This window comes from Alosa sapidissima, chromosome 12 (genome assembly GCF_018492685.1).
Source record: "Alosa sapidissima isolate fAloSap1 chromosome 12, fAloSap1.pri, whole genome shotgun sequence".
NCBI classification, from domain to species: domain Eukaryota; kingdom Metazoa; phylum Chordata; class Actinopteri; order Clupeiformes; family Clupeidae; genus Alosa; species Alosa sapidissima.
Genome location: NC_055968.1, coordinates 20,857,051 through 20,883,865, shown reverse-complemented (window position 1 = coordinate 20,883,865; position 26,815 = coordinate 20,857,051). Strand labels below are relative to the sequence as shown.

The window sequence follows — 26,815 nt, the reverse complement described above, 5'->3', positions numbered from 1 at the left end:
AAGAGAGGGGTAGAGAGAGAGAGAAAGAGAGAGAGAGTGGAAGAGAGGGAGTATCTGTGTGTTGGAATAGCCTCTTGGGAGGGAGCTTCAGTTTGGATGTGAAGTGTGTGGATATCAGGGTAGGGTTGGCCCACTGTTTCGTTTCCACATTCTCTGGCATGTTCCATGTACGTGTTAGTGCTCATCGCTGCATGTGTTTACACATTTTGCGTGCGCAGTGCGCTTTGCAGACCGTCCGAATAATTCATTTCACGTGGCCGGTGTGGCATGCTTTTTCCTGATTTGTTTAAGTTAAGAGAAAGAGAATTCCGTTACATATGTGCTGGCTTCAGACTCAGACCTCTCTGAGAGCCATCAGAAGCAGAAATGGCTCATCAACATCATAATTTGACATATAGCTGAACCATCAAATATACATCCCTCAACTCACAAAAACATCAACATCTCCCTGTAGACTTGGAGATGCCATTGGATTAGATAAAAGTAACATTTCATGTCTTAAATCTTTAACCCCGTGAGAGATTTTTCTTTACCCAGATTAGCATGAATATGTGGGTGTGTGGGTGTTAACCTTGTGGTGTCAGATATTATTCCTGGTAGCAAGGGGAAAGTAGCTCTGTCTGTTGTTTACAGAAAGCAAATGTTCCTCAGTATGGTGTGTGTGTGTGTATATATGTGTGTGTGTGTGTGTGTGTGTGTGTGTGTGTGTGTGTGTGTGTGTGTGTACAGGCCACAACACACAAATAAACAGACTCTCCTTCACTCTCTCGCTGTCGTTCTGCCACGTGCACTAACGCCGTCACACTCTCTGTTGCGTTTTATCACCCACACACACTCTTTCACACTTAACTGTACAGAGTGCATGTTTGCCCCTTCTCTCTCACACCCCAGTGCACTAGTAGAGATCCCACCCAAGATGTTTGTGTTCGTGTGTCTGTGTGTGTGTGTGTCTGTGTGTGTGTGTGTGTGTGTGTGTGTGTGTGTGTGTGTGTGTGTGTGTCTTTCTCTCTGTGCTGTGTGTGTGTGTCCAGGGTTCTCTGAGGGAGAGAGAGTCCCCCCTGCAGGCAGTGTTTTTGTAGGTGAGGGACGGGCTCACACATGGGCAGCTGTGCTAGGGGCCGGTGGCTTTAATCAAAGCACAAGGGGGCTGGGGGGGGGGGCACGGGGTGAGCAAGTGGAAGCGCCCGCAGAATGGGCTCTGTGATCACTGAGAATGAGGGGACTCCTCAGGGCCTTGGACCCTCGCTCAGCAAGGACTGAACACCTGCTTATCTGCCGGCAACATTCATTTCCTTGCCTAGACCAGAGACTGAGAAATCAAATTTGTTTCATGGAATCAGAGTATGCCTGCCAAGCTTTTTGGTATTAGCAGTTGCATTGGTAGCGTTAGTTACACCTTGGAGGTAGCTTACTGTAGTTGTAGTGGTAGCCGAGACCACACGACTTTATCCCCATCTGTCTGCTTCTACATTTCGCCAAGGCCGCCTCCTTTGGAGCGTTTTAGATCCCTTTATTGAATAAAATACGAGAACAAAGAGAAGCTCAAGATTCCAAATAATTAAATCATATATTTACCCAATTGACTCGGGGCAGCGGCATGTTGATTGTCGACAGATTGAGTTACTCGGAGAACCTGTGGGAAGTCTAACAAAAAGGACACAATCTAACGAAGCGCATGTGTGCGGCAGGACCCAATGAATGGTAGACTGCTGCAACTGCATCGCAGACGGCAGTGTGGGAGACTGGCAACTGCAAGGCACTCTCAGCGGCAATTTTTCATTAACCTCAAAGCATATCTTGGCAATATCAAGTTATGAATTAAACTGTAATTATTTAGCCTACATATTTCTTTAAATTATTTAAACAATGAAACGGATCTATACTTAAAACTAAAACACACACGTTTCTTCTGCATTACGATATAGGCTCACTTTGTTCAATAAAAACACTTTTTAGCTCTACAGTATATCTGAAGAGTCTTTTTGTCAAGATTATCCTTTTTTAAAAATCGAGGATATGCTTTGCACGTATGCGATTTATTTGAAATCTAGACGCTCGTGAACTTTGCCTCCGAAATCATATTTAATAGGCATCGTCTTGAGTAAATATTTTGTAGACTATGATAAGAATGAAAATTAATAATGAATAACATAAATTAATAAATAAAAGCTTTGAAACTCGAGGAAGTCAGATCTTCAAAAGACCCTTAATGCGTTGCCAAGCACAACTTACAAACACGCTCCTGTGAACCCAAGGTTTATTAGCCTTGACGCATAGCGACGGAAAATTAAATTTGACAAAATAAATGACTAACAGAGCGAATGGCGGATGGATTTCAGTCGAACCTATAAAGAGATGTAGGCCTATGAAGAAAGGATAGTGCATTTCATTTTAGTCTCGATGACAAGGTGTAGTAACAACGTGAATGATGGTGATGATGATATTCTTATTTGTATTAATATTATTGTTGTTATAATAATATATAAGAATAATAATAATAATAATGTTATTATTAGCCTACTAGAAATAGGATAGTGGTGGTAGTATTACTACTACTACTACTATTACTACTACTGCTACTATCATCATTATCATATCATCATAATTATTATTAGTAGTAATAATAGTAGAAGTCGTAGTAGTAGCAGTAGTAGTAGTAGTAGTAGTAGAAACAATACAAATAGGCTAATTTGCATCATAACACCATACCAGCATATCATAGGGGGATCACCTGCTAAAAGTAGTGGCGCTCCACGACCCTTGGTTATGTCGTAGCCTACACAGTTATGTTTAGCTACAGTTATGTTATAGGCTACAGTAGGCCTGCACTAATTAATTTAACAGTTGGCTATCTAAATATATTTATTTGCATGTTTGTCAAGCATAATTACCAATGACCTTGAACGTGAACAATGGCCATGAAGCAATATTTGCCTGATACCTGGGGAATTTAATAGGCCTAGGCTACTTAGCCAACAACGTGTTTTTTTATTTGGGGTAGCTTAGCTGCACGTAAAATATAGAATTATTTACAAGATTTCAAACGCAAAACAAGAGTATAGTAGCACAGATTGACAATGTGTTGTGTGAATAATCCATCGCTTGGTGGTATTTGCCAATGAAATGAAGCAGGTTTGAAGCAGGCTATTATTCTGGGAATATTATTCAATAACCTACCAGGCTTCCATGTTTCCTTCGGCGTATATCAAATTTCTAAGGAGATACGTCATATAAAACGGTTAACTCTAAGGCCTATAATTCAGGATTTTTAAAAATATATATATTGTCAAGGTAATTATTCAGAATGCATGTGATGCCTAGGCCCTATCCTCAAGATATTACCCAAACATTGGGCTATCTGACCCTAAAAAACACTGTTCCAAATTAACGCTCAATATGTTTTAGAATAAGATGCTATCTTGATTGTAGGCACAGCGTTGTGTGCGCTAAAGACTCCATTCATCAGATACACATGTGGGAAGTAGGTGTTATGACGTACACAACAGTTGTTGGAAACACATGATAACATCTTGTTTTCACCAGACATGCCTATCGATCTTGATCTATCTATCTGATAACTGAAACATAAGAATAACATTCCTTAAAATACATGGCTAGATATGGGCATAATGTTTATCTACTGGCTGAGGACTGCCATTCCTAGTTAGTGATTGCTGATGCTGAACTGTTGTATTTGCGGACATAGGCAAAATAGAAAATGAAATGTAATGAAATATAATACAATTTTAATGACGTGAGTCAGGATGAAGATGGCAAGCAAGTTAAAATAGCATACCAAACTTGATAAGTCTATTGTTCTTTTTTATTGTTATGAATGTTTGTAAGTGTAACTGAAGAGATAGTGTACAATACGGGCCAGTCAGTTGCTTAAAGACTTTTATCATTTAGATTTAATTTACGTCATTTGAATGTTTTTAATGACTAGGTATTTTAAAACTTATTTTGGCTCGTTTCGGCAGAACTGTTGACTTGAAACTCAATAAACATCAAGGCTGCAGAAACCCCCTCTTTGAGTCACGTTATAACGGGGAGCGCTCGCTCTTGTGGCTTTTCCACGCCTTTACTGAATCATGAACACCGCCGCGGAGCGTGAACATGCCCCAAAGTGATTGTATGCCGGGGGAACCCACAAAGGGAACATATGTTTCAACTTTGGTGCTGAAGCGGTTTTGACACGGAGAGTTGCATCGGATAGGCCTCCGCCATAGTGTAGAATCTGTCTCCGGCACCCTCATCCCCATAGTCTATGATGTCATGTGATTGAATCATTTTAGAGGATGACATTTCAATACGAGGAAGGAAGCACATAATTAAAATAAAATTAAGTGGAATTAAATAAATCCGTAAAGCGCCTGTAGTTTATATCCACAAACCTCAGTTTGAAGTATGGGCTATATCCTATTTAAATTTACAACACGCTTTATATTTTTTGAAATTCGTTCCACAACAGCAAGAACGTAAAATTAACCCCCTGAATTAAAAGGGAAGTCGTGTGAGAGACTTGGAGTCTCATTGAGGATGAGAGAAAGTTTGGCAGTTGACGTTAGGCTACTTCCAGAGACATTTAATAGACTATCTGTTATTTATTTTACAGGCATTCACCTTCATTACTGCAATTTCGTTAGCTCATTGCTTGCCAAGTTGAGACGGAAAATAGCATACTATGTTCAATTGCTTAAAATAAATGTAGGCCATGCAGTCCAAATGTACGGAAATCTCAAATACATTTTACGACCATGTTGACAGTTTCAAGAGGCCTACACCTGTCTTCAGTGTAATGTATTTTTAATGACAATAATTTCTTATGTGCCCAGTGTCTAAACGGCAACATCGCTGTAGATCGTGCTAATTTACACCTCATCGACATATTTGCGACGGAGATGCGCTCATTCGTTGGGCCAATGCTAGTGCTTTCAATTATGCAGTCGTCTGCAAGCCACACATTAGTGAAAAAGTAAGAATCAGAGAATAGCATGTGTGTTTCCAAACAAACTAAATGAAAAGCTGGTTGTGTTTTGTGCAGTGGGTGATTGGACCCTCCGTGTGGTCGAACTTTCTCTTTTTGGAATGACCTCTCGTTTCAGAGCCGGAGTGCGAGGCACAAAGGGAAGCAGATGGGCGGCAGTCTTCTTTTGCTCCCTTTCTTCATCACCATCAGAGACCACAGTGAGACACAACACAGACTGAACGCCGACACACATTCTAATGGTGGTTTCTGAAGAGCTTTGCTTTGACCGCGATTATCGCCTTAAACTCAGTTAAGTCAATTAGACATTTTTGTGTTCACTGACACCCATTCAAAAGGACAACCTGGAGATTACGACGAAAGGAACAATTCAAAGTTGATTGAAGTTGATAAATACGTAGGCTATATTTTTACATGTCTTGCTGTGGGCCTACATTAAACTGTTGATACAAATGCTTAAGTTGTTATGCCCCCGTTTGGAGCTGTAGCTATCCCTCTACAAGTGCATGAAGTCCAACATTGCGAAAAAAAAACCCGTCAGTCGTCAATAATTGTAGCCTGTATTGAATTGCGAGTGATGTAAGCTAGTCTATTCTCTCTCTCTCTCTCTCTCTCTCTCTCTCTCTCTCTCTCTCTCTCTCTCTCTCTCTCTCTTCCTCTGTTCACTTTCATGTGAAACAGCAGGAGGAGCGCAGCCCCATTTAGATCTCCTTGCCTTTAAAGAATAAACGGCGCGGCTCATGTTTGTGCCACCAACCCACCCAGCACAGTGAAGATGTGGAAGCAGCAGAAGTGTATTTGGTATGAATAGATCCGTGTTTCAACAAAGCCGCCAAGCTGCAGGGCTCTTCGCCTGTGTTTGGAAGGCACTGGTTCGTGTGATGAGACCGAGGGGACCTGGGCTGGGGGCTCCTAGTGCATTAGGCGGTAATAGGTTTGGGATGACCTAAACGATTTGTTGACTGGGACAATAAATCTGTTGTGTGTTTCTTGGCATGCCGAGGGGGGGATTACAAGTTGTCGCACAAAGGAATGCAAATTGCAAGCCAAACTCTCAGAGAGGCCTTTGGATGAGGGCTGCCATTCGGAGTGTTTGAGCAGATCCGCGGTTTCTTCTGCTTTATTTTATGTTTTTCTATTAGTCCTAATAACTGTGAAGGGCCTGTGAGTAGCCACTGTATTCATCTCAAATCAATGGATTACCCACACCAAGGCCTATAGACCTCCCCATTTGCATTCCATTGAAATATTGACGCTGAGCGGTGACCAGGATTACAATGTCGTTCAATGGTGTTAAGACCTTCTCTAAATGAAATCAGTCTCTGAGTCATTTGGAATTTTAAGAGTTTCTTCATTCCCCAAATCCTCCTTGAATTATTACCATAGGCTAGTGATTTTACAACGACACAAATTTGACACCCATTTAGTAAACCTACACACATTTTCCAAATATTGTACAAAAGAAACAATTTATTGGTAGGCTTATGTAGATCTCTATGTCAGGTGACTCTCCTATAGGCTTACATTGGAAGGAAGTGAAACAATCATTAGATCACAATTTATTATTGTAGCCTATTCGTGAGAACATGGTGGCATAGCGTAATATACTGTATGTTTTTCGTAGCGAGCCAATTGAATTAACTGAACGATGTAGGCCTATGGTTCGTAGGCTACACGCACTCGCAAGACATAGGCTATCCCTATTTGTAACTTAAATTAAGGTTTGAACCACTGCATTAGTTAAAAGAATGAGAACCTCACTGATATGGTCCAAAATTACGGCAGTATGACAGTTTTATGAAGAAAAAAAATAAACCATAGGCTACTCTTTATAGGCCTATATATCAAAATGTCAGCGTAAATGTTTTTACATATACATTTCATTTGCATAAGCACTGAGTCATTTAATTGTATAGATGGCAATATAACCCCCCGTGTAATACCAGTGCGATGACGTAGACTGAGTAAATCTATATTCAATACTCCCTCCTAGCGACGGACAAAATAAAGTGCAGTTATGACCGGTTCTGATTTCCGAATCATTTTGTTGGCCCTGTTCTCAAGAAATAGCCCAAGTCTCACCATCACCTCCAACCATAGAACTAAGTTACCGTCATCAACACAATATGTTATTTCAGAAATACATTTCCGCTGCTTTCTTTTAAGGTTGGACCCACCCATCCATTCGCTATGCCAAGTGAAATAGGTTTTCTTTTCTTTATTGATTTGGGGCATTTGGCATTGCGCCAAGTTCCTGTCAAATACCAACGATTCGAAGCACACAAAAGAAAACCGCAGAACGCTAGAGATAGCGCCGGTCTATATCAACTCTGACGCGAGTTGTGTGCCATGGGGGCCTCGTTATTAAATGTCGGCGTTTAACACAATCACTTCCTCTCCACTCTGACACTTAAGAGCTGTTGTTTTCGTTGATTTTATTTTATTTCCCTTCCCCACCGTTAAACAATTATGTCAGGCAAATTGGCCCCTAACTTTCTGGAATATTCCATCAACGGCAGAAATGATTTCTTTTGCGCGTGTTTATTGTCAGCATAGATACGCACCCCCCCCCCCCCCCTCCCCCATAGCCTACTGAGTTAAAATCACTAGTGTATAAGTTGCAACTAAGTCATTTTTAAATGATTTTCTCACTACCACCACCATCACACACACATAGATTCTTACACAGCCCTTAAACAGCTGGGTGTAAGGATGTCTTTTGCATTTCGCTGAGCCTGGAAATCTGAAAAGTGCTGCCACTGTCAGTGTTATCACATGAATAATATCCTCCCTTGTGACAGACCTTGCTAAACTTCATCCACAGTTTTAATTAAAGAACAACAACATTTGTTTAGAGCCCTTTCCTACACACCCTCCTACAGCCTCCATGCACGGGAGAGGTACATATGCCTGACCTCTCTCCCTCTCTCCTCTCTCTCTCTCTCTCCCTCCCTCTTTGTCTCTCCCTCTCTACTTCTCTTGTTCTCTCCACCTCTCCACGCTTTTCTTTCTGCGTTGCTTTAACTTAACTTGCTGGTTGTAAAAGGATGTATCACATGAGGGAGTTACGATGATGTTTTACAACACCCTGCGCAGAAAGAGAGGAGCCATAATTGCGGCCCCCATAACTTTTTAACAGACTGTGTGTGTGTGTGTGTGTGTGTGTGTGTGTATGTGTGTGTGTGTGTGTGTGTGTGTGTGCGTGTGTGTGTGCAAAGGGGGGTTGCATAATGCTAGGGGCCATTATTCTCAGATGCACATAAAAAAACACCATGTGTGTCTTGATGTCACACATAAAGTCAACACTCAGACTCTTGTGGTAAATCATGCATAGGTAAATCTTGATTGAGAGCTGTTGTGTAGGGATTGGTTCCCTGATGAAGTCTCTGTGATGTGATAGCCGACGAGAGGGACAAAAGGCATTGCTTCCTCGCTGTCAATCAGTGTGAACACGGCAGTTAGCCACCATATTTAAAACGTCTCCTCTGATGGAATAAAAAAAAAATTCAATGGAGCCACTCGTACTGTAGACCTCCTCGTTGACACTTGGCTGCTCCACAGACCAAGGAGCAACGCTGAGAGGCAGCACCGGCCGGATCCATTTAATAAATACAATTATGGAATCGAACAAAGGCTCCAATATCCATTTCTAAGGAGCGCGCCGAGTACTCAGCCCCACCAACCCCTAACATACAGTAGGTCGCCTCGGTAACCCCATCAGTAGCATGCAGATCAGACCAACAGCTCTTGTTGCACCCCCCCCCCCCCACCTCAAACCCCCTGCAATTCTGGGGGCCCCTGATCATTCTCACTTTTGTTCATCGAGAGGCAGGTGGGAGTTTGCAACGTGCTCCACAACCATCCGCTGGAGATTTCCAACCGTCCCTCTCTCACTCACTCACTCATTTTTTTTGCCTCCCTCATCTCTGAAATGATCAATTTGGCTCCTTTTCTCTCTCTCTCTCTCTCTCTCTCTCTCTCTCTCTCTCTCTCTCTCTCTCTCTGTGCCACTTAGGGCCAGGCTGAATCCCATAAAAATGCTCACTTACAGTAGAGCGGGCCGAGCTGGGGAGAGGTCAGTGTTATCTAAACACTGCCATTGGGGCTATTTGGTATAGCACCCTCCATCTGGGAGGAAACCGGAGAAATCAGACCATCACTTCAATCAGCCACACAAGCACAGACACAGACACGCACCAGCGCCGACACAAGCACAAGCACAAGCTGTGGCCGTACAATGAATTTATAATGCCGGGCACATCAAACTGAGAGAGGGAGAGAGAGAGGGTGTGTATGTGTGTGTGTGTGTGTGTGTGTGTATGAGAGAGAGAGAGAAAGAGAGAGAGAGAGATCAAGAGTTAAGTTATCGGTGTCACTGGCCGCTATTTTGCTTGTGTTGTTGTTTGTTTACAGATGGAAACAAACAAGTGATTGTTGAAGGTGAGAATATGGAGTGGGAGAGTGTTCCGTGGTAAACAGTGACCTGTTGTTTATGTGTGCCTGCTTGTGTCTGTGTTTGTGTGTGTGTGTGTGTGTGTGTGTCTATGTTTGTGTGTGTGCGTACGTGCTGCAAAACAGATTTCCTACTTGAATGAGTGTACTTCTCTGGCCCTGAGCATATTGAAAGTGTTTGTGCCTGCCTGAGCACATGTGCGAGTGTTTAGCTGAATGTCTATACTAAAGCATGTGCTTGTTTGAGCACATTAGTATATAGTAAACAATTACAATGATCAAGCAGTTACACACACCTGTACTTGTATATCTGTGGACTGTTTATATTTACACGACTGTGCTTTATGTGTGTCTGTGTTTGTGTATGTGTTTGTGAGTACTTGTACGTGTGTGGTTGGGATTGTATATGTGTATATCTAAGCATTGTGCTATTTTAGAAGTGTTCACACAAGAGGATTTTTGTTTATATCTATGCTGCAGAGTGCCTCTGGCTTACTTTCCCGGTTAAAGGTTCCCCTTGCAAACGATGCACAGAGGGCTTATTTACCCAGTGTCCCAGGGTTCTGTTCATCATCCAGGCAGGGCCAGACCCGGTTTCCTGGCTGTTTGTCTGTCTAGCTGGCTGTTTGGGTCTTCTGTCCCAGGTCTGCTCCAGGCCTCCCCACTCTCCTCCTCTCCTCCTCTCCTCCTCTCCCCTCTCCCTCCCTCCCTCTCCTTTCCCCTTGGCACTGCCCTTTGACCACATTAACTTCTTTATTATTATGGCTGCATCTCTCATGCAGGGCTCTTATCATCACCAATCAAACATCCAAAGAGCGGATAGCAAGGCTGGGGCAGGGGGTGGGGGGTTGGCTGGGTTACTCATAAAAGACAACTGAATAGGCAAAAGACAGAGGGAGGACAAATGAGGCCATGAGGTTTGGGTTTGTGACTCAGTGGTGTGTGTGTGTGTGTGTGTGCTTGCGTGCGCGTGTGTGTGTTTTCGTGCGTATGTTTATGCGTGTGTACATATGTATGTGTTTTTGCGGCAAGGGTGAACCAAGACGGCAGGAAATCTTGGATCAAGATGAAATGCTGCATTTTACAGTGAGAGTAAATAAAGCGAAGAAAACAAAGTAACGCATGAAAAGCAACGAAAAAAAAAAACTAGATAAAGAGAGACGTCCGGGTGAGACATCTGGGTGTTGTGACTAAGAGGAAATCATTGTGACGGTGCATGAGATGTTGAACAAGACTTCCAGACAGGATTAGCCATGGTTGTTTGGGCCTCTGTGGAGAGTCCAGGCTGTGAAGGTGGGAGTCGGGGAACAAGGGCCCTGGGTAAACACGCTGGTTTACGAGACAGCTTAGCAATCACCAGTTACCTTGACTGTCCTGATTTTAAGAGCTGCCTGGCCTTGGAGTTACCTTGATACTCCGAAGAGGAAGCTGATAAACAGCTTAACGTAATGGAGGTGTGGCCAAGTGCCTCGGCGTGGTCTGGTCCGACAAGAATGTGACATGGCGGTGTCCTTGTCCTTGTCTTCCTTTGTGTGTGTGTGTGTGTCTATTTGTCTGTCTTGCATCTCAACATGGTGTCCCCTCTCCCCATTCTCCCTGGTGCTGCTAAAGCTTTTCCGTCTGCCCTCATTTAAACCCATAAACGGCCAAAGTTAAACATTACCACCATCGCGCTGTTCCTGCATCATTGCACTCGGTAGTATCCTATGTCATCATCTCGTCTGGATGTGAGATACAATTCAGGTGTGTTTAGAGGAAGTATGTGTGTGTGTGTGTGTGTGTGTAGGTGTGTAGGGGGATGGTGCTGGTGGTGGTGGTGGAGTGGGTTGCCAAGGGTGAATCGTGATTTAATTTGTTGGCACTGGGATGCACTTAAAATTCTCACCCTGAGCTCTGACCTTAAAGTTTGTGTGTGCACATGCATGTATTCATGTGTGTGTGTGTGTGTGTGTGTGTGTGTGTGTGTGTGTGTATTTGTGTGCTTCAGCACGGTGTATCTGCCTGTTTGTTCAGTAGGGTGTTTAGCCCCAGTTAGCTGAGCAGACAGCCCTCCCAAACGGACAACACACACACCACACACACACACACACACACACACACACACACACACACACACACACACACACACACACACACACACACACACACACACACACAAATACACACACACAGACACACTATATGTCCTATTAGCAGTGTTTGAGCTGGTCTGATCTGGGCCCATTTGACCTCCACCTTCTCCCTGACCTCCAGCTCTCTCCCAAGAGGCATGATGGCAAGAAGGCTAAGGTGTGTGTGTGTGTGTGTGTGTGTGTGTGTGTGTGTGTGTGTGTGTGTGTGTGTACAGTATATGCGTGTTTGTATATGTGTGTTTGTGTGTCTTCGGGGGAAGAAGCTGTCTGACTTAGTGCAAACACTGATGGTCACACACACACACACACACACACACACACACACACACCGCCCCTCCTTGGTTCCCCCTGTCTGTGCTCTCATCTTCTTTTTCTCCTTCACAGGTCCACTGTGAATAAAACCAGAGACCCATCACAAGGCAGCATGCATATGACGCGCCAACTGTCCAAATGTGGCAGCCATTTCGGTGAGGGCCTCTCAACATTTGTATATTTTGTGTAAATATGACCACTCAAAGTGCCTTTGGAAACAGCCATGGAGCCCATATTTTGAACGACGCTGCCACCCCAAGCTATCTTCCTATTGAAGTAAATGTTTTTACGACAGGGGAACGAGTGTGTGGTTGAGAAGAGGAGGCAGAGAGAGGGAGGAAGAGCGGGATGAGCAGATGAGCTAGGATGAATGAGAGAGAGAGAGAAAGAGAAAAAGAGGGAGAGAGAGAGGAAAGGTAAGAGCACAGTGTTTCACAGGTTTTTGCGACGTTGCACCGCTTTATAATTCAGAACAAGGGGCACTTCACATGCGAAATGGCTTCTCTTTGATATCGACAGCAGCTTGAGAGAGAGTGCACTCAAAAACAGACGCCAGCAAATTTATTCTTGGGTGAAAAAAGAGAGATACAGAGAGAGTGTGAGAGAGAGAGAGAGAGAGAAACAGAGAGAAACAGAGAGGGAAAGAGGGGAGAAAAAATAGTTGTGTACTCCTGTGGCCGCGCATGCGAAGAGCCAAAAGCTTTGATGCTCCAGCGGTGACACTCCACGCCGTAATGAAATATGGTAATTACACACACATGAAAGCGCTCCACAGAGACACAGAGAGCCAGATAGATCAGGGAGGGCAGCGACACACACAAAAAAAGAAAGCCCCGAAAAAAACAAATATGACTTTCTCCAAAGATACCCACTGTCATTAATTGTCCTTTTTATAAACATACATTTGATTCTATCGGCAACTACAAAGCCCCCCCAGCAACATCATTTGACCCAAAAAGGCTTTGGGGTAAAAGGTTTACTGATTAACAGCAATGCATTGTTCACTCCCAACAATCACAACACTAAAGAACATAAATCAGGTGGATTGCATCGGCTGTGAACCCATTAAAAAGAGAACCGGGTTTTTTTTATGTTTTCTTTCATTGGCCCTATGGACAATGTGCAGTTTGTTTTTGCATAACGCACTAATAGCAAAGGTTAAGATCGGATAAAGATAGGGAGAGTTCATCCAGTAATGTGGAGGAAAAGACACATAAACTGTGTGTGGCCGCCCTTAGAGAAACATGACCAGAGAGGCGGAGGCCAAAAAGGAGCGCAGAAATCAGATCTACATCTGAACAAAAGCATCAGACCGTTGGGCCATGTTTTAAACATGCAGTACATTTGAAAGCGCATGTATATTTTGACCGCTGAGGACAGTCTTTTCTTTCCTGACCTTCAGAGGGACTGTGAGGATGTCCCTAAATTTTCAGCATTTCTCTGTGTCAAAGTGCCGTCCTTATGGCATCTGAAGGTCCCAGCTAGACAAACAAGGCATTAAGTGCTTTTGTTTTATGTTAAATCCCCTTTACCAGAGGTGATTCTTTAACAACTTCCTCATCTTCCCTCAAGTAAGGTCAGCTTGTCTGGCCAATTCGGGCCCGGGTGACCTTCGTGAGCCTTAACCTTGGAGTCCTCCTGCCTCCCCGTTGATGGAAGAGGTGTGTGTGTGTTTGGGGTGGGGGGTATTTGGTGTTCGTTGGGGGTGCCGAAGGTGTCTGTGTGTGTGTGTGAGCAAAGCAAGGCTGTGGCTTATATTATGCCTTAACATGACTGGCAAATCCGGCACGGTTAAACAAACTTAACCTTCATTTGTGAAACAGTGCAAATCAAAGGGCACAAAATGACTTGGCCAAGTAATTACCACCTGGGGAAAGCAACAGGGGAAGGAAAGGGGCGAGAGGGGAGCCCGAGGGGAGGCGGGGGGGGGGGGGGGGTCGAGTCCACTGAAAGAGACCCGAGCGAGCAAGCGGGTGAGTGAGAGAGGAAAGAGAGAGAGAGGGAGAGAGAGGGAGAGAGAGAGAGAGTAAAAATGACAGAATGGGAATCATTTAAGGAGAAGAGGGCATTTTTAATGAGTTTGCCCAGAAATTGATTTTCCTGTGTAATCTTTTATTTATATGCAGCTGCCGCTCCCTTCCTTGGCACTGTGGGGTCAGTCCACGCTGAACTCTGTCAGGACCCCCACTCGGTCAAACAACAGCCCAAAGCCCAGGGAAAATGGTATTTTAGCAAAAGCAAACATTGTCCTGTCTTGGCTTAAGGGGCGAAATAGCTGTTTATTTTAAAACTTGTTCCCCTCTGCTAAGCATGAAAGTGTGGCCAGGGGAAGTGGGAGAGGGAAAAGTTCAAAATTTCAATTTTTCTTATTTTCTTATTTTTTTTCCCCTTTCCCTTCTCTTTCTTGTTCCTGTTATTAACTCTTTGTTTGAAGAATGGGATTTCATTTGTAATTAACATAGATGTAAATGTAACGTATTTCAAGTTTATTTTTGAAGAGGATTTAAAAATAATAATAATTCTCTTAAACTAGATTTGTGAAGTATTTAGACTGGGGTATTGTATAATGGATTGACTTGTGTGTTCAATTCTCCAAATGTATGCTGGTGTGCAGCAGTGAAATGAAAAATGTGAAATGCTGCATTTTTATAAAAATCGATAAAATGTTGGCTGGCTATACTTCATAGGCTATATTTACCATTAATAATTGACTAGGCAGCAGTATTACCCACTGGTATTATCATATCAGCAATAAAATAATCATGACTGTAATATCTTTGTAATCTCTTCTTAACTATATCTAGACGATTTAGATTATTAGAAAGATTAGATAATAATAGATTGAAAAACAAAAAGCAATGAAATTAGAATATAGACCTATTGAAACATATTGAATATTGAAAGTGGAATATACAACTTAAAAAAAAAACAATTACATTTTTCACTGTTCTGTTTTTGAAAATAAAGGTATTTCATAAGCGTTAACTGTCTTTGGTAGGATATGTTTTGAAAAAATTGTAAATGTTGGGAACACGTTTGACATTTCAGTTTTCCTGTAGGCCACAACTGCCATCTGGTGGTGGAGATGGTGAAATGTGTCAGTAGCCTCTTGATATTGTGGATTTCATCAAGCCGTTTTGTTTTTAAATGCACTGTTGTAAAATGCTCCTATATCACCAAGGTAAGAAATTCAAAATCTTAATCAATCTTAAGAATAATGGTAACTCAATTTAGCATGTGGCCACTAGAACATTTCACATCAAATTCACAAGCAAGCATTGAAACAGTCCAAGAATAATGGCCTATGGCTATCTATTCATGAGAGGTTAGATGAGACAAGACCATCTTTGCTGGCTACTAACCTCTTGTAAGTTACTCCTTTAGCCTAATTCTTTATGGCAAGTTTGAAAAAATATGTATATGTATTGCTCTTAAATACCCACAGATGGCGCTATTATCATGCAGTTCAGTGGTTCTCAACAGAGGGCCATGAGGGGCCTCAGGAAGCCGCAAGTGGGGGACTTGAGACGATAGGGAATTATCAATCAAAATACACAAACATTTACATGAAAAGTCTTTTATCTATACACACAAAACTGATTTCTAATTAGATGAGAATGAGTCATGAAACATGTGGCATTTAAATTTTGTCTTTTAATCGTGGAACGGAACCTATCCACTTTCAAACTGACAAACATGGAAGCATTGACAAATGAGGCCATCTGAGGCCCATTAGAATGACTTCAATCACAAAACCCTAAAACCAACGTAATTATTCAACTAACTATAAACATGAATAATACAGAGAAGTTAATATCATACAACAATGCCCATTTCTACTATGGGAATGTGAACATGGATTTTTAATAATTACTAGACCGGAAAAGGGGAATAGGTTTGACTAACTGCATTGGACTTCCAAGTGTGTACTCGTGGAGTCATAATGATCACTGGCAGACCGATTACGACGTCTCCTGTGGAAGGCCGTGGCCTGGATATTTCTTTTTGCAGGCTTGGAGGTAAGGATGAGAATTACTAATACAGTTAATCGAAAGAACAAGTCAAAATAGCATGTTACAGGTGAAATGTCATAGACGCATGTAGGCTATAATAGGCCTACATGTATTATCAACAGGATGACAACATTACTTAAAGACAGACACAATGGCTATTCAATACTTTATTTTTTTCAATATTTGACAAAGACATGAAAATATACTCTTTAAGAAATAATAAATATACAATACTCCTTTATGAACAAAATGCACAATTTACAAAATAGGTTGACTCTGTTTTTCTCTTCCTATGTCTATTATACATTACATTGGTGACTTACTGTAATAATTATATCATCAGAAATGTTATTGATATTAGTGTTGCTATTTTTTTAACAGTTCAACATTCAGACTTAACTTGTGTTGGTGTTGTAGTTCATGAATTATATCCTACATTCAACAGATATACCCATCATAAAATAACACCACTTTTCGAGGTCTTTCAAAATTATCCACAATTTATGTCGTGCTTCTGCAACTCTTCTTGAGAACACTGATGGGTCTCCTCTTTTTGTTTTTCGAACATAGCTTTTATAATAAACCCAGAGGAACCAAACGAGATGCTCCATCTTGAGGATCGAACCCAACACCATCTTCACTGTCTGAGGAGGCCACCAGTGGTGATGCTTGGTTAGACAGTCTGTATATGTGTGAGAGAGAAGAGAGAGAGAGAGAGTGTGTGTGTGTGTGTGTGTGTGTGTGTGTGTGTGAAGGGGGGGGGGGGGGGTCATAGATCACCCTCTGTTGGTCAGGAGGTGAAGAGGAGGTATGAGATGAGGCCTGCCAGGAAGCAGGTGAGTGCCTTGGGGAGGGCGTGGGGGGCCTCCCCAGTGCTGTGGGGGCTGTGGTGGGACGGGGTGCGGCTGGAGGGCTGGGCCCTGATGTGCGGCGATGTCCTCCTCTGCTGCTTCGGGTGGGTTAAGGGCGGCGCCACCGTCACATAGCCGTTGGTTATTCTGATGCTGGGCGGAGGAGTAGTGCTGTAGTGACAAAAGAACATCATTAAAAAGCTGCAGATGTAAGTGATAGAACACAGCCTAATGGAAAAAATGATAGAACACAGCTTTATGAGAACATTATAGAACAGTCTTATGAGAACATTTTAGAACAGTCTTATGAGAACATTTTAGAGCACATATGAGAAAATAAAAGATGGAGATGAGCAGAGACTTTAATTTCGGAGTTAGTTAGGGACAGGTCACTGAATACACAGAGAGATAGAAATGTACACTATACAGATATAAATATCTATATCTATATCTATATATGAAGAGCTCTTTTCGAAAACGCTATATCTGAAAATTTTAATGAATTTTCATAATTTAGTTTTTTTAATTTTGTAATTTCAGTGGAACTGTAATTGGGTTATTGTTACTCAAACAAAACAACACAACTGCACTTTTATTGATAGACCTATTACCTAAAATACACAATTAAATAATATGACTTATTAATGTTTTCAAAAATGGATTTATAGCGTTTTGGAAAAGAGCTCTTCATCTATATATATATATATATATATATATAATAGTGCTTGTGTGTGTGTGTGCTCTCACCTGTCTCCCATGCGCACCCACAAGTCACTGAACAGGCGCTTGCGTCCATGAGATCGGTGGTTCTTGCACGGCCGCTTGTGCCGACCGAACTCCTCCAGCTGGCTCAGGCTGTCCGGCAGCAGCATGTGGGTCAGCTCGTCCCCCGGTTCTGGGGGTTCCAGCTCCCACTCGCCCGTCTCTGCCTCTCCCTCTTCCTCTTCCTCTCCCTCCACCTCCTCATCGCTCCCCAAGTTGGGCTCCGGAATGGTGTCTTCCAGCGGCGGCGATGGCGGTGTCCAAGCACTCCAGCTCCTGTGAGAGAGAAAAGGCGCAGCAGCGGCGGTCAAGACAACGAGCTCTAATCGAATAGTTTCGGAAACCCACTGAGCGAGCTCGACCCTATTAGCATGTGGGTGGAAAAGCTATAAATGTGTGGTTATGTCATTAGGCCTCGTAAACATGTGGTGCATCAGTTTGTGGCTTGTATGTTGGACATCTTACAAGCCAGCCAGACCTCACGGTCTGGAGGTCCAGTGTCTTACGGGCGCACCGGGGTCGTAACACAAGGTACTGGCCTGGATCCGATGAGGGTTATTGGAGGGCTGTTATCAGAGGCAGTGACAGCATAGCACTGCCTGTTAGCAGGAGCAGCACGTTGTCCTCCTGCAGACTTGTGCAACACAGGCAGGCAGCTGAGGTGTTGGAGTGGATGGATGTGAGGATGTGTGTGTATACTCTGGCTTAACACACACACGTGTGTGTGTGTGTGTGTGTGTGTGTGTGTGTGTGTGTGTGTGTGTGTGTGTGGTATGTGGATTAATATGCCATGACTCCCATGGCCACCCTCAGGCATATTCTACCTGCCTGGATTAGTGTGTGTGAGTGTGTGTGTGTGTGTGTGTGTGGGGTGGAGTGTGGAGGCGGAGCTGAACATCAATAGCAGGGCGCCCGGTCGTGTGAGCTTGTAAAAGAGTTTTATGGAGTACCAGATTCTGCCACAAGCCACAGGGGAGTCTCCCTGGACTACCCAGAGTGACACAGGCCTCTACCACATCACATCCTGCACAGGCTCAGTCCCAGAGACATGTCTCTTTTTTTTTTTTTAAGTATATTTTTTGGGCTTTTTATGCCTTTAATTAGATAGGATAGTGAAGATTGACAGGAAGTGAGTGGGAGAGAGAGTCGGGGTGGGATCCGGAAAGGACCAAGGGGTGGGAATCGAACCCAGGTCGCCGGCGTACGGTGCAGGTGCCCCAGCCAGTCGCGCCACTGCTGGAGACCCCAGAGACATCGCTACGGCCCACTCCCAATCTCTCCCCTTATCCACTCACACACTTTGATGCGCGTTACCGCAAACTTTATGAGGGCTTAGGGCTATCCCACTGCGAAATTGTTGAGTGTTTGAGGGCTCGCCTGCACCCTTTCTGTGCTCTTTCCAGAAGTCGGCATCTATGGACACTTTCCTCCAGGGAATTACATACAATTCATAGCATTGTGACGTGAAACACAGGAATACCCAAAGGGAGGCTGAAAGCTTGAAAAAACATCAGTAAACAACTGCCATAAAACGGAAACGGAAATGTGTTTGCAATGTTTTTTGTGTCGTCAGTTTAATGATAGTCGCAGGTGCTGTCCCATTCCTGTTTCGCAATCTTGATCACTTACCACGGATGTCGGTTACGTGTGTGAGGGTTCAGGGCTTAGACCTTAGCCTACCTCTCTTCCTTCTCCCTCTCTCCTCTATCTCTCCCTTTCTCTCTCCCTCTCTTTCCATCTCACTCTCAATCTCTCCAAAACAATGAGCTTTATAAGCATGGCAAATAATTTGGTTTGCATTGTCAAAGCATACAACAAACCGACTTCATCAACATATTATAGTTCAAGCAACAAATCTTCTACAGTCCAGTATAGCATTGTGGGTGGATTCCCTCTCTCACTCGGTTCTCTCTCATCGTGTATGCACTACATTGGCATAACTGACTGCAGCACTAAAGTGAAAGTATTGAAATGGTTGAAAAACAAATATGTTATGTTATATGTGAATATGAATGAATTAAAAATACAAAGTTTACACTAAGGTTTTAAAGTAAGTCTTTCTCTCTCTGTCTGTCTCTCTCTCTCTCTCTCTCTCTCTCTCTGATATAGGTGGTGGTTCAGCATTAGGGTCCAGGCTGGGCCACAGAGAGCCCCTTTGTAAGCACCGCTTTGCCCCCCGATCGCTGTACACCCAGGAGGTGTTCCATTAAAAAGAGGCCCCAGACCACCGCATACACACACACACACACACACACACACACGCACACACACGCACACACACGCACACACACGCACACACACGCACACACGCGCGTACGTACGTAGCCCCAACCTCCCATAAGGTGTGTCTCCATGTCATGCTGCCCACGCTAGCACCACACTTATTAGCCTGACTGTGGGTGGTGTGTCTATAGCTTCCATGCCTCTCCCTCTCTCTCTTAAACACTTTCTCTCTCTCTCTCTCTCCCTCCCTCTCTCTCTGCGTTTTCAAACATGTGTTCTGACATGATGTCTTCTGGTCTTAACACACATGGAGTCAGAGAAGACCAGCACACATGTGGTGCTGGGTAGGGGCCCCCCATGTTTGAGGTTTGTGCTCTCTCTCTCTTTCTCTCTTTCTCTCTCTCTATGTCTCTCTCTCTCTCTCTTTCGTTTTCCCCCCATCCATGCTCCTGTTTTGTGGCCGTCATGTGTGTTGTGTCGTTTGGGTTGCCACCACCGCCAGCTCACCTCATTTGGAGAGGCCCAGTCATGAAGTCACCCCCCAGTGAGGTGTGTGTGTGTGTGTGTGTGTGTGTGAGTGTGTGTGTAGGGGTGCTGCCTCAGCGACCGCAGTCAAATCAGTCAGTCTGTCACCCACTCCATCAGCAGGTCCACTCGTCAGAAGCGTTCCCCTCCCGCCCTCTCTGTTTCTCTAACCGCAGCGGCTGTCGCCTCCACTCCACGTCTACTCGGCGGCAGCCCGGAGGAGTGCCAGTGGTTAGCGCCGCAATTTGCACTGGGAAGCGCTTTCAAAAACACCGCCTGTCTGCCTGCCCACTCCCATGGCACACACACACACACACACACACACACACACACACACACACACACACACACACACACACACACACCACTCCTGCAATCCCACCATTTTCCCTCTTCTTTTTCCATTTGCACCCTTGTTGGAGTGTTGCGCTGGAACCAGCAATGCTGTTGCTTTAATGGGGCTCAACCTGCACAGGGCTTCTGGATCAACTCCCTAAAGCTTTAGCCCACTAATGGTTTGGTCACGCCAGGGAGGTGTGTGTGTGTATATGTGTGTGTGTGTGTGTGTCTGTGTGTGTGTGTGTGTGTGTGTGTGTGTGTGTGTGTGTGTGTGTGTGCAGTTTGCGTAAGGAGCAGAGGCATGACCAGCAGCAGCATCGCTCCACTCAGATGTGCGGCTCTGAGACCTCCGCAGTAACAGTTGGCAGCGCCAGCCGACTGACCGGGCTGGTCCACCTCTGCACAGCTGGCATGCGGGATCAAAGCAGCCCCACCGTAGCAGAGGTGTATAGGTAGCTGTGCTCATGTGTGGAGAGAGAGGGGGAGAAAGAGGAATAGAGGGAGAGAAGGAGGGAGGCAGGTGGAAAAGGGGCCAGGAAGAGAAGGAGGACAGTGAGAGAGGGAGAAAGGGAGAGAAGGAGAGGAGGAGAGTGAGAGAAAGGAGAGAGTGAGAGAAAGGAGAGAGTGAGAGAAAGAGAAAGGGAGAGGAGGAGAGTGAGAGAAAGGAGAGAGAATGAGAGAGGGAGGAAGGGAGAGAGGAGATAGAGAAGGAGAGGAAGAGAGGTGGGGAAGGAGAGAGGGAGAGGGAGGTAGATAAGGAGAGAGGGAGGAGAGTGGGAGAGAAGGAGAAAGAGGAGCACCATGGTGAGTTGTATTATGCTACGCAGGTCCACTCAGAGGCCTCTGGAGAGGGGATGGGCAGTAAACTCCCTTCAAGTGTAAAACACTCACAATAAACCAGAGAGCAGGGGAGAGAGGCCAACGTGTATTTTGCTTTTCTTTGAAATGTTTGGAATATTTCTCTGGCGCGATAAAAGCTTGTCGGTATGAGGGATAACATGCAAAATGAGTGAGTGAGAGGAGAGGAAAAACAGAGATTGATGAAGTGAACCAGAGAGAGAGGGAAAGAGAGAGAGAAAGAGAAAACAACCAGAGAGCAAGTGAACGCCTGCAAGAAAAGAAAAACGAAGGGAAAGGGAAGGTATGTAAGAACTCTCTTTTCATGTGTTTTGTTGTTTAACTTGTTTTTTGGCTTTTTCCATCCACTAACCTTGGCATGGTCAAAACGGGGCCTGAGGTCAGCAAACCATGATTAAAATGTATTCCAATTAAAATGTATTTCCCAACTCCAGGGAGGGAAACAGACAGTGGACTAGTGATAGCGAGGAAGAGAAAGAAAGCTGAGGTGAAAAATGACAGTGACAGTACAGAGAAAATAAAAAATTAACAAAAAAAAAATGAAAAGTACTCACTCTGTGAGTGTCTCCCCAGCTGGTAGGTGTTCCACCTGGTAACCCTCCTGCCTCAGGATCTCCAACACGCTGTGGTTGCCAAGGAAGTGACCTAACAGGAGACAGAGACAAAGCCCTCAATACACACACACACACACATACACACACAATAGAACAAACACCACACTCTCTTTGCACACACCCTAGGCCCTACGGGGGAACTGAGCCACTTGGCCCAAGAACAGGAGGGGTGGAGGTGTGTGTGTGTGTGTGTGTGTGTTTCTGGAGGAATGGGTGGGGGGTAACTGATGAGGTGTAAATACAGGCTGATGCAATCATCATGGCGTCCACAGGAAAGCGCTGGGCCGTTTGATTCCAGTCCGAGAGGGCCTGGGCCGGCGGCTTTCTGCAGCGCTGCACCCCCACGCTCCTGGCTCTTTGCCCTTGATCATGAGGTGCACTTGTCCGCCTCGGTAATGAGGGGTCGAATTAGACACACTGCCCGCCTGCCTGCCTCAATGCCTGGCTGCCCACTTCGCTTCACTTTGGATCTAGCTCACACGCACACACACTCTCTCTCTCACACACACACATAATACAGGCATAATTCCTTCACGGAGAGACATCAAACACGCGCTGGAGTCCGGCAGGCCGCGCTGATGAAAGGTGTTTGATTCGGGGGGCGCAGGGCCGTTAATCCGCCCCGTCACTCACCCCAGCAATAACGCCTAATGTGCCCTGACATCACCCCCCCCCCCCCCGCCATGCTCCACTGACCCCCCACCCACACACTCTCGTCTCCCCCAACTACCTCCACCTAAAGCACCCCCCTCCCCCCCACCACCCCCACACACACCTCTGTCCGTGCGTCCACCGTCCTCCTGCCAAGGCTTATTACCAGCACGCTGACAATTCTCCAGCCCGTCTCCTTTCATGCACCTTTATTAGGAGTATTTGCCTGCTCATTCCTGAGGGGTGGGGGAGCCCTTTCTTGGCTTTGGAGTTCAAAGAAATGGAGGTGTTGGCAGAACGTGTGTGTGTGTGTCTGTGTGTGTGTGTGTGTGTGTGTGTTTATGTGTGTGTGTGTGTGTGTGGGCCTGTGTGTGTGTGTGTGTGGGTGTGTCTATGTGTGTGTCTGTGTGTGTAGGCTAGCCAGCAACAGAGTGGCGGTCAGATCAGACAGGCAGATTAGCTCCCCTGGCATCTCAATCTATTGCACACAGAGGGAGGGAGGGAGAGAGAGATAGAGAGAGAGATGGAGTGAAGGGAGGGAGGGAGAGAAGAGAAACAAATGCTCCAGTGAAGATGTGCGGTTCAATTCTTTTGGCCTCTGATCCACCTCTAGCTCGTGTTCTCACCTCACCTCACCTGTGGTCCGCTCTGCACCCTCTCCTGTTTCCTCTCCCCAACCTCTCCCTCTGCTTCTGCTAGCGACTCTCTTCACACCGTGACTCTTTCAGTCCTCAGCTTCATCAGTTTTCTCATTTACAAATTATTTTATATCTATTTTTATTTTTTATCTAATCTGTTTTTCCCCTCTGCAAAATATTTTTTTCATAGTTTTGTTCGCCTAAGGCCATCAGCAACATGAACCAAGTACACACATGTTGACCACAAAACGTCTGAGCCAGCCCACCTGCACAGCCCTGCCTGAGTGAGGTGGCCTGTGTGTGTGTGTGTATGTGTGTGTGTGTACGTATGTGTGTATGTGTGTGTGTGTGTGTGAGTGTGTGTGTGTGCGTGCCTATGTGTGTATGCCTGTGTGTGTGTGTCCTCTTTGTGTGTGTGTGTGTCAGTGTGTGTGTGTGTGTGTTTCTGTGTGTGTGTGTGTGTGTGTGTGTGTGTGCGTTCCTCATCTGCATTATTCATTAGCTCTGTCTAAGGACTCATAAATAAACACAGGGTACAGAGGCCTCTCATAGGCGTTGGGTTACTGCAGCCAGAGAGAGGAAGAAGTTGCTGGGCTGGAGGGGTTGAGGTTTCTCTGGAATGTGTGTGTGTGGTCACCTCTCTCTCGCAGGGACCGCTGTCACACTGCGATGGCAACCTGGGCTGTGGTTGGCCGAACACCTGCTGAAATGGAGAGCCACTCTCTCTCTCTTTCTTTCTCTCTCTCTGTCTGTCTGTGTATGTGTGTGTGTGTGTGTGTATGTATATGACACATGCGTCTGTCACCTGTCTGGAATGTTTACTCTAGACAGCCTAACTGAAAATGCAAATGATTGTAAACAGATAGTAGTGGAGACGCCAGAAAGTTAGCCTGATTTCCTGGATATGCCGAAAACAAACAGGGGATTTTTATAGCGCTGTAATCATAAATTCACATGACCTTATCATGTCTCTCTTCTCAGAAAAGGCCTGACTGGAGGCCGTCTTAAAGAATTCATCAGTTCTAGCCACTGCGCCATCTTTTCTTTGTCCTCAGTTCTTCTTTTCTTCAGGAGACTGCAGTGGTCACTCATGTTCTTTTCTTCAGGAGACTGCAGTAGTCGCTTGTCTTCTTCCCATTTCATTCTTGTCTGTTGTTAAATCTGAACCGTAAGCACATTTCTCCATCTGCTGTCTCAGTCATAAGTGCTGTGTGCCCTTCTAATTATTGTCTTTATTTGAGACAACTCTCTCTTTCACTCTATCTTTCTTTCTGCCCCCCTGACTCTTTTCCTGACTCTCGCCTTCTATCTCTTCTCTCACATTCTTTCTTCACTCTCTCTCTCCTCTCTCTTCCCCTCTCTCACTCTCGCTCCCCCCCCCCTTCTCTCTCACTCTCCGTCTGTGTCTCATTGTCAGGATGTGCTGTGCGCATGTGTTTGTTTGTGTGTGTGTGTGTGTGGTGCGTATGCAGGGTATGTGAGTGCGTGTGTCGTGTGTTATGTGTGAGTGTGTGTGTGCATGTGTGTGTGTGTGTGTGTGTGTGTGTGTGTGTGCGTGTGTGTGTGTGTGTGTGTGTGTGTGTGTGTGTGTGTGTGTGTGTGTGTGTGTGTGTGTGTGTGTGTGTGTGCGCGCGTACGTGTGTGTGTGTGTGTGTGTGTGTGTGTGCGTGCGTGTGTGTGCGTGCGTGTGTGTGTGTGTGTGTGTGTGTGTGTGTGTGTGTGCGTGCGTGCGTGTGTGTGTGTCTGCCACCCATGCTCTGGGCTTGCTGGCTCTGGCTCCAGTCATGTCAGCACCTCTCCCCTCCTCTCATGTCCCCTCAGTGAGCCTCTCTTTCCCCCGCTGTCAACATACCAGCTCAGATCAAAAACACGTACATACACACACACACACACACACACACACACACACACACGTGCACAAATGCATGCACGCACATACACACACTCACAGACACACATACACACACGTGCACACACACACACATCTACACACACATATGAAAACATCAAACAGATGAGAGGACCAGCAATGATGTGGGTGAAGCCCAATGAGAGAATGTTCTGAACACCTGAGGAGAAGGAGGGATGAGGAAAGGAGAGGAAGGGAGGACTCACAATGAAGAGCGTAGAAGAGAGACAAGAAGAAGAGGGGGTGAGAGAAGAGAGATGAAGAGAGAGGGAGAAGGAGGGATGAGGAGAGGAGAGGAGGGTAAAAGAGAGAGGGAAGGGAGGGATGGCGGAGGGATGGCGGAGGGCTGACGTATACAGTATGCCTATAGCAGAGCTCACACTGGGCACTGTTGCTATGGCCCAAACAAACACAGATGGGGATGAAAGAGGCAGAGAGCCTGGCACAGAGAGGGGGATGAAGAGAGGAGGAGAGGAGATGAGAGATGGAGGGAGGAGTGGGGGATGAGAGAAAGAAAAGGAGAGGAGATGAGATGAGAGGTCCAGGAATGAATGGAGTGGGGGGATGAGAGAGATGTGCTATGCTGGCAGTATAGTACGAAAAACAAAGGGATGGAACAGAGAGGGATGATGAGGAGGAGAGAGAAGGTGGAGGGAGGAGTGGAGGATGAAGAGAAGAGGATAGGAGAGAAGAGTTAGAGGGAGGAGGAGTGGAGTGGAGGATCAGAGATAGAGAGAATGGAGAGTGGAGGTGAAGGGAGGAGTGGAGTGGGGGATGAGAAAGACTTGTGGTGCTGGTTGTACGGTAAGAAAAACAGAAGGACGGATAATGATGACACCAGACAGAGGGCCTCTCACTCTTTGGTGTCAGTCAGTGGGTGGCCAAGCTCTGCTTAGGTCATGTACCCGTCTGAGCAGCTGCATACAGTATATGAAGTGTGTGAGCAATGACGTATAAGATGTGTGTGTGTGTGTGTGTGTGTGTGTGTGTGTGTGTGTATGTGTGTGCACATTTACATGTCCATATTGTTACGGCTGCATGTGCTCCCAGTGCTGTTAGTCCCTGTTCTTTCTCCCCTCTCTACAGGTGTGCTGCAGGTAATCGATTGGGAGCACCTGGCCAGCTGATTGATCAGGACATAAAAGGGCTTGACGATCCTGTTCCTGGAGAGAGGCTTCTGGTGGCGACTGCTGGCTGTTGTATTGCCTCCCAGCCTGGGATTTTGTCATGTCTTTATTTAGTGTTTTGTTGTGTTATGTCTTGATGTTAATAAATCCCACTGGTTGGGTAATTTTAAAAGGTGTTATTATTTATTAGACTTTTGGGTCAGTGGTGGGTTTTTGTTCACCCCTAAAGGGCCAGCTAAAGGTGGGGCAGGGACGTGCACAGGGGGGTTGCTCAGGTTGCCCGAGCAACTGCCCATATGCCCTTCTCGACTCACGTTGCCCTTCCGAGGGGAAAGAAAAATAAATAAATAAATCGTACAGTGGATGCAAAATTTCACGTAGGCCTAGATTAAAAAAATCGCAAAGCCTCACTGACTCCGTAG

The 26,815-nt window shown here is 45.2% G+C and overlaps 2 protein-coding genes across 3 annotated transcripts in view; one reads left to right on the top strand and one right to left on the bottom strand.

The window, feature by feature from the left end:
- The window catches only part of foxd2 (forkhead box D2), a 79,016-nt gene extending 64,148 nt beyond the window's left edge, over positions 1-14,868 (top strand). The window contains exons 3-4 of one of the 2 annotated variants that reach the window (XM_042057576.1): positions 11,956-12,038; positions 14,010-14,868. In XM_042057576.1, the coding sequence (XP_041913510.1) occupies positions 11,956-11,970 (15 nt within the window). In that variant the 3' untranslated portion in view covers positions 11,971-12,038; positions 14,010-14,868. Of the gene's footprint in view, positions 1-11,955; positions 12,039-12,178; positions 13,028-14,009 lie in introns of those variants that run through there. The other variant, XM_042057573.1, reaches the window with a different exon arrangement.
- Positions 14,869-16,048: 1,180 nt separating this feature from the next.
- Positions 16,049-26,815, bottom strand: part of trabd2b (TraB domain containing 2B) — a 76,043-nt gene continuing 65,276 nt past the window's right edge. The window contains exons 5-7 of the mRNA XM_042057934.1: positions 22,009-22,099; positions 17,495-17,785; positions 16,049-16,918 (exon numbers count right to left, since the gene is read on the bottom strand). Coding sequence (XP_041913868.1) covers positions 16,687-16,918; positions 17,495-17,785; positions 22,009-22,099 — 614 coding nt within the window. The 3' untranslated portion in view covers positions 16,049-16,686. The remainder of the gene's footprint in view (positions 16,919-17,494; positions 17,786-22,008; positions 22,100-26,815) is intronic.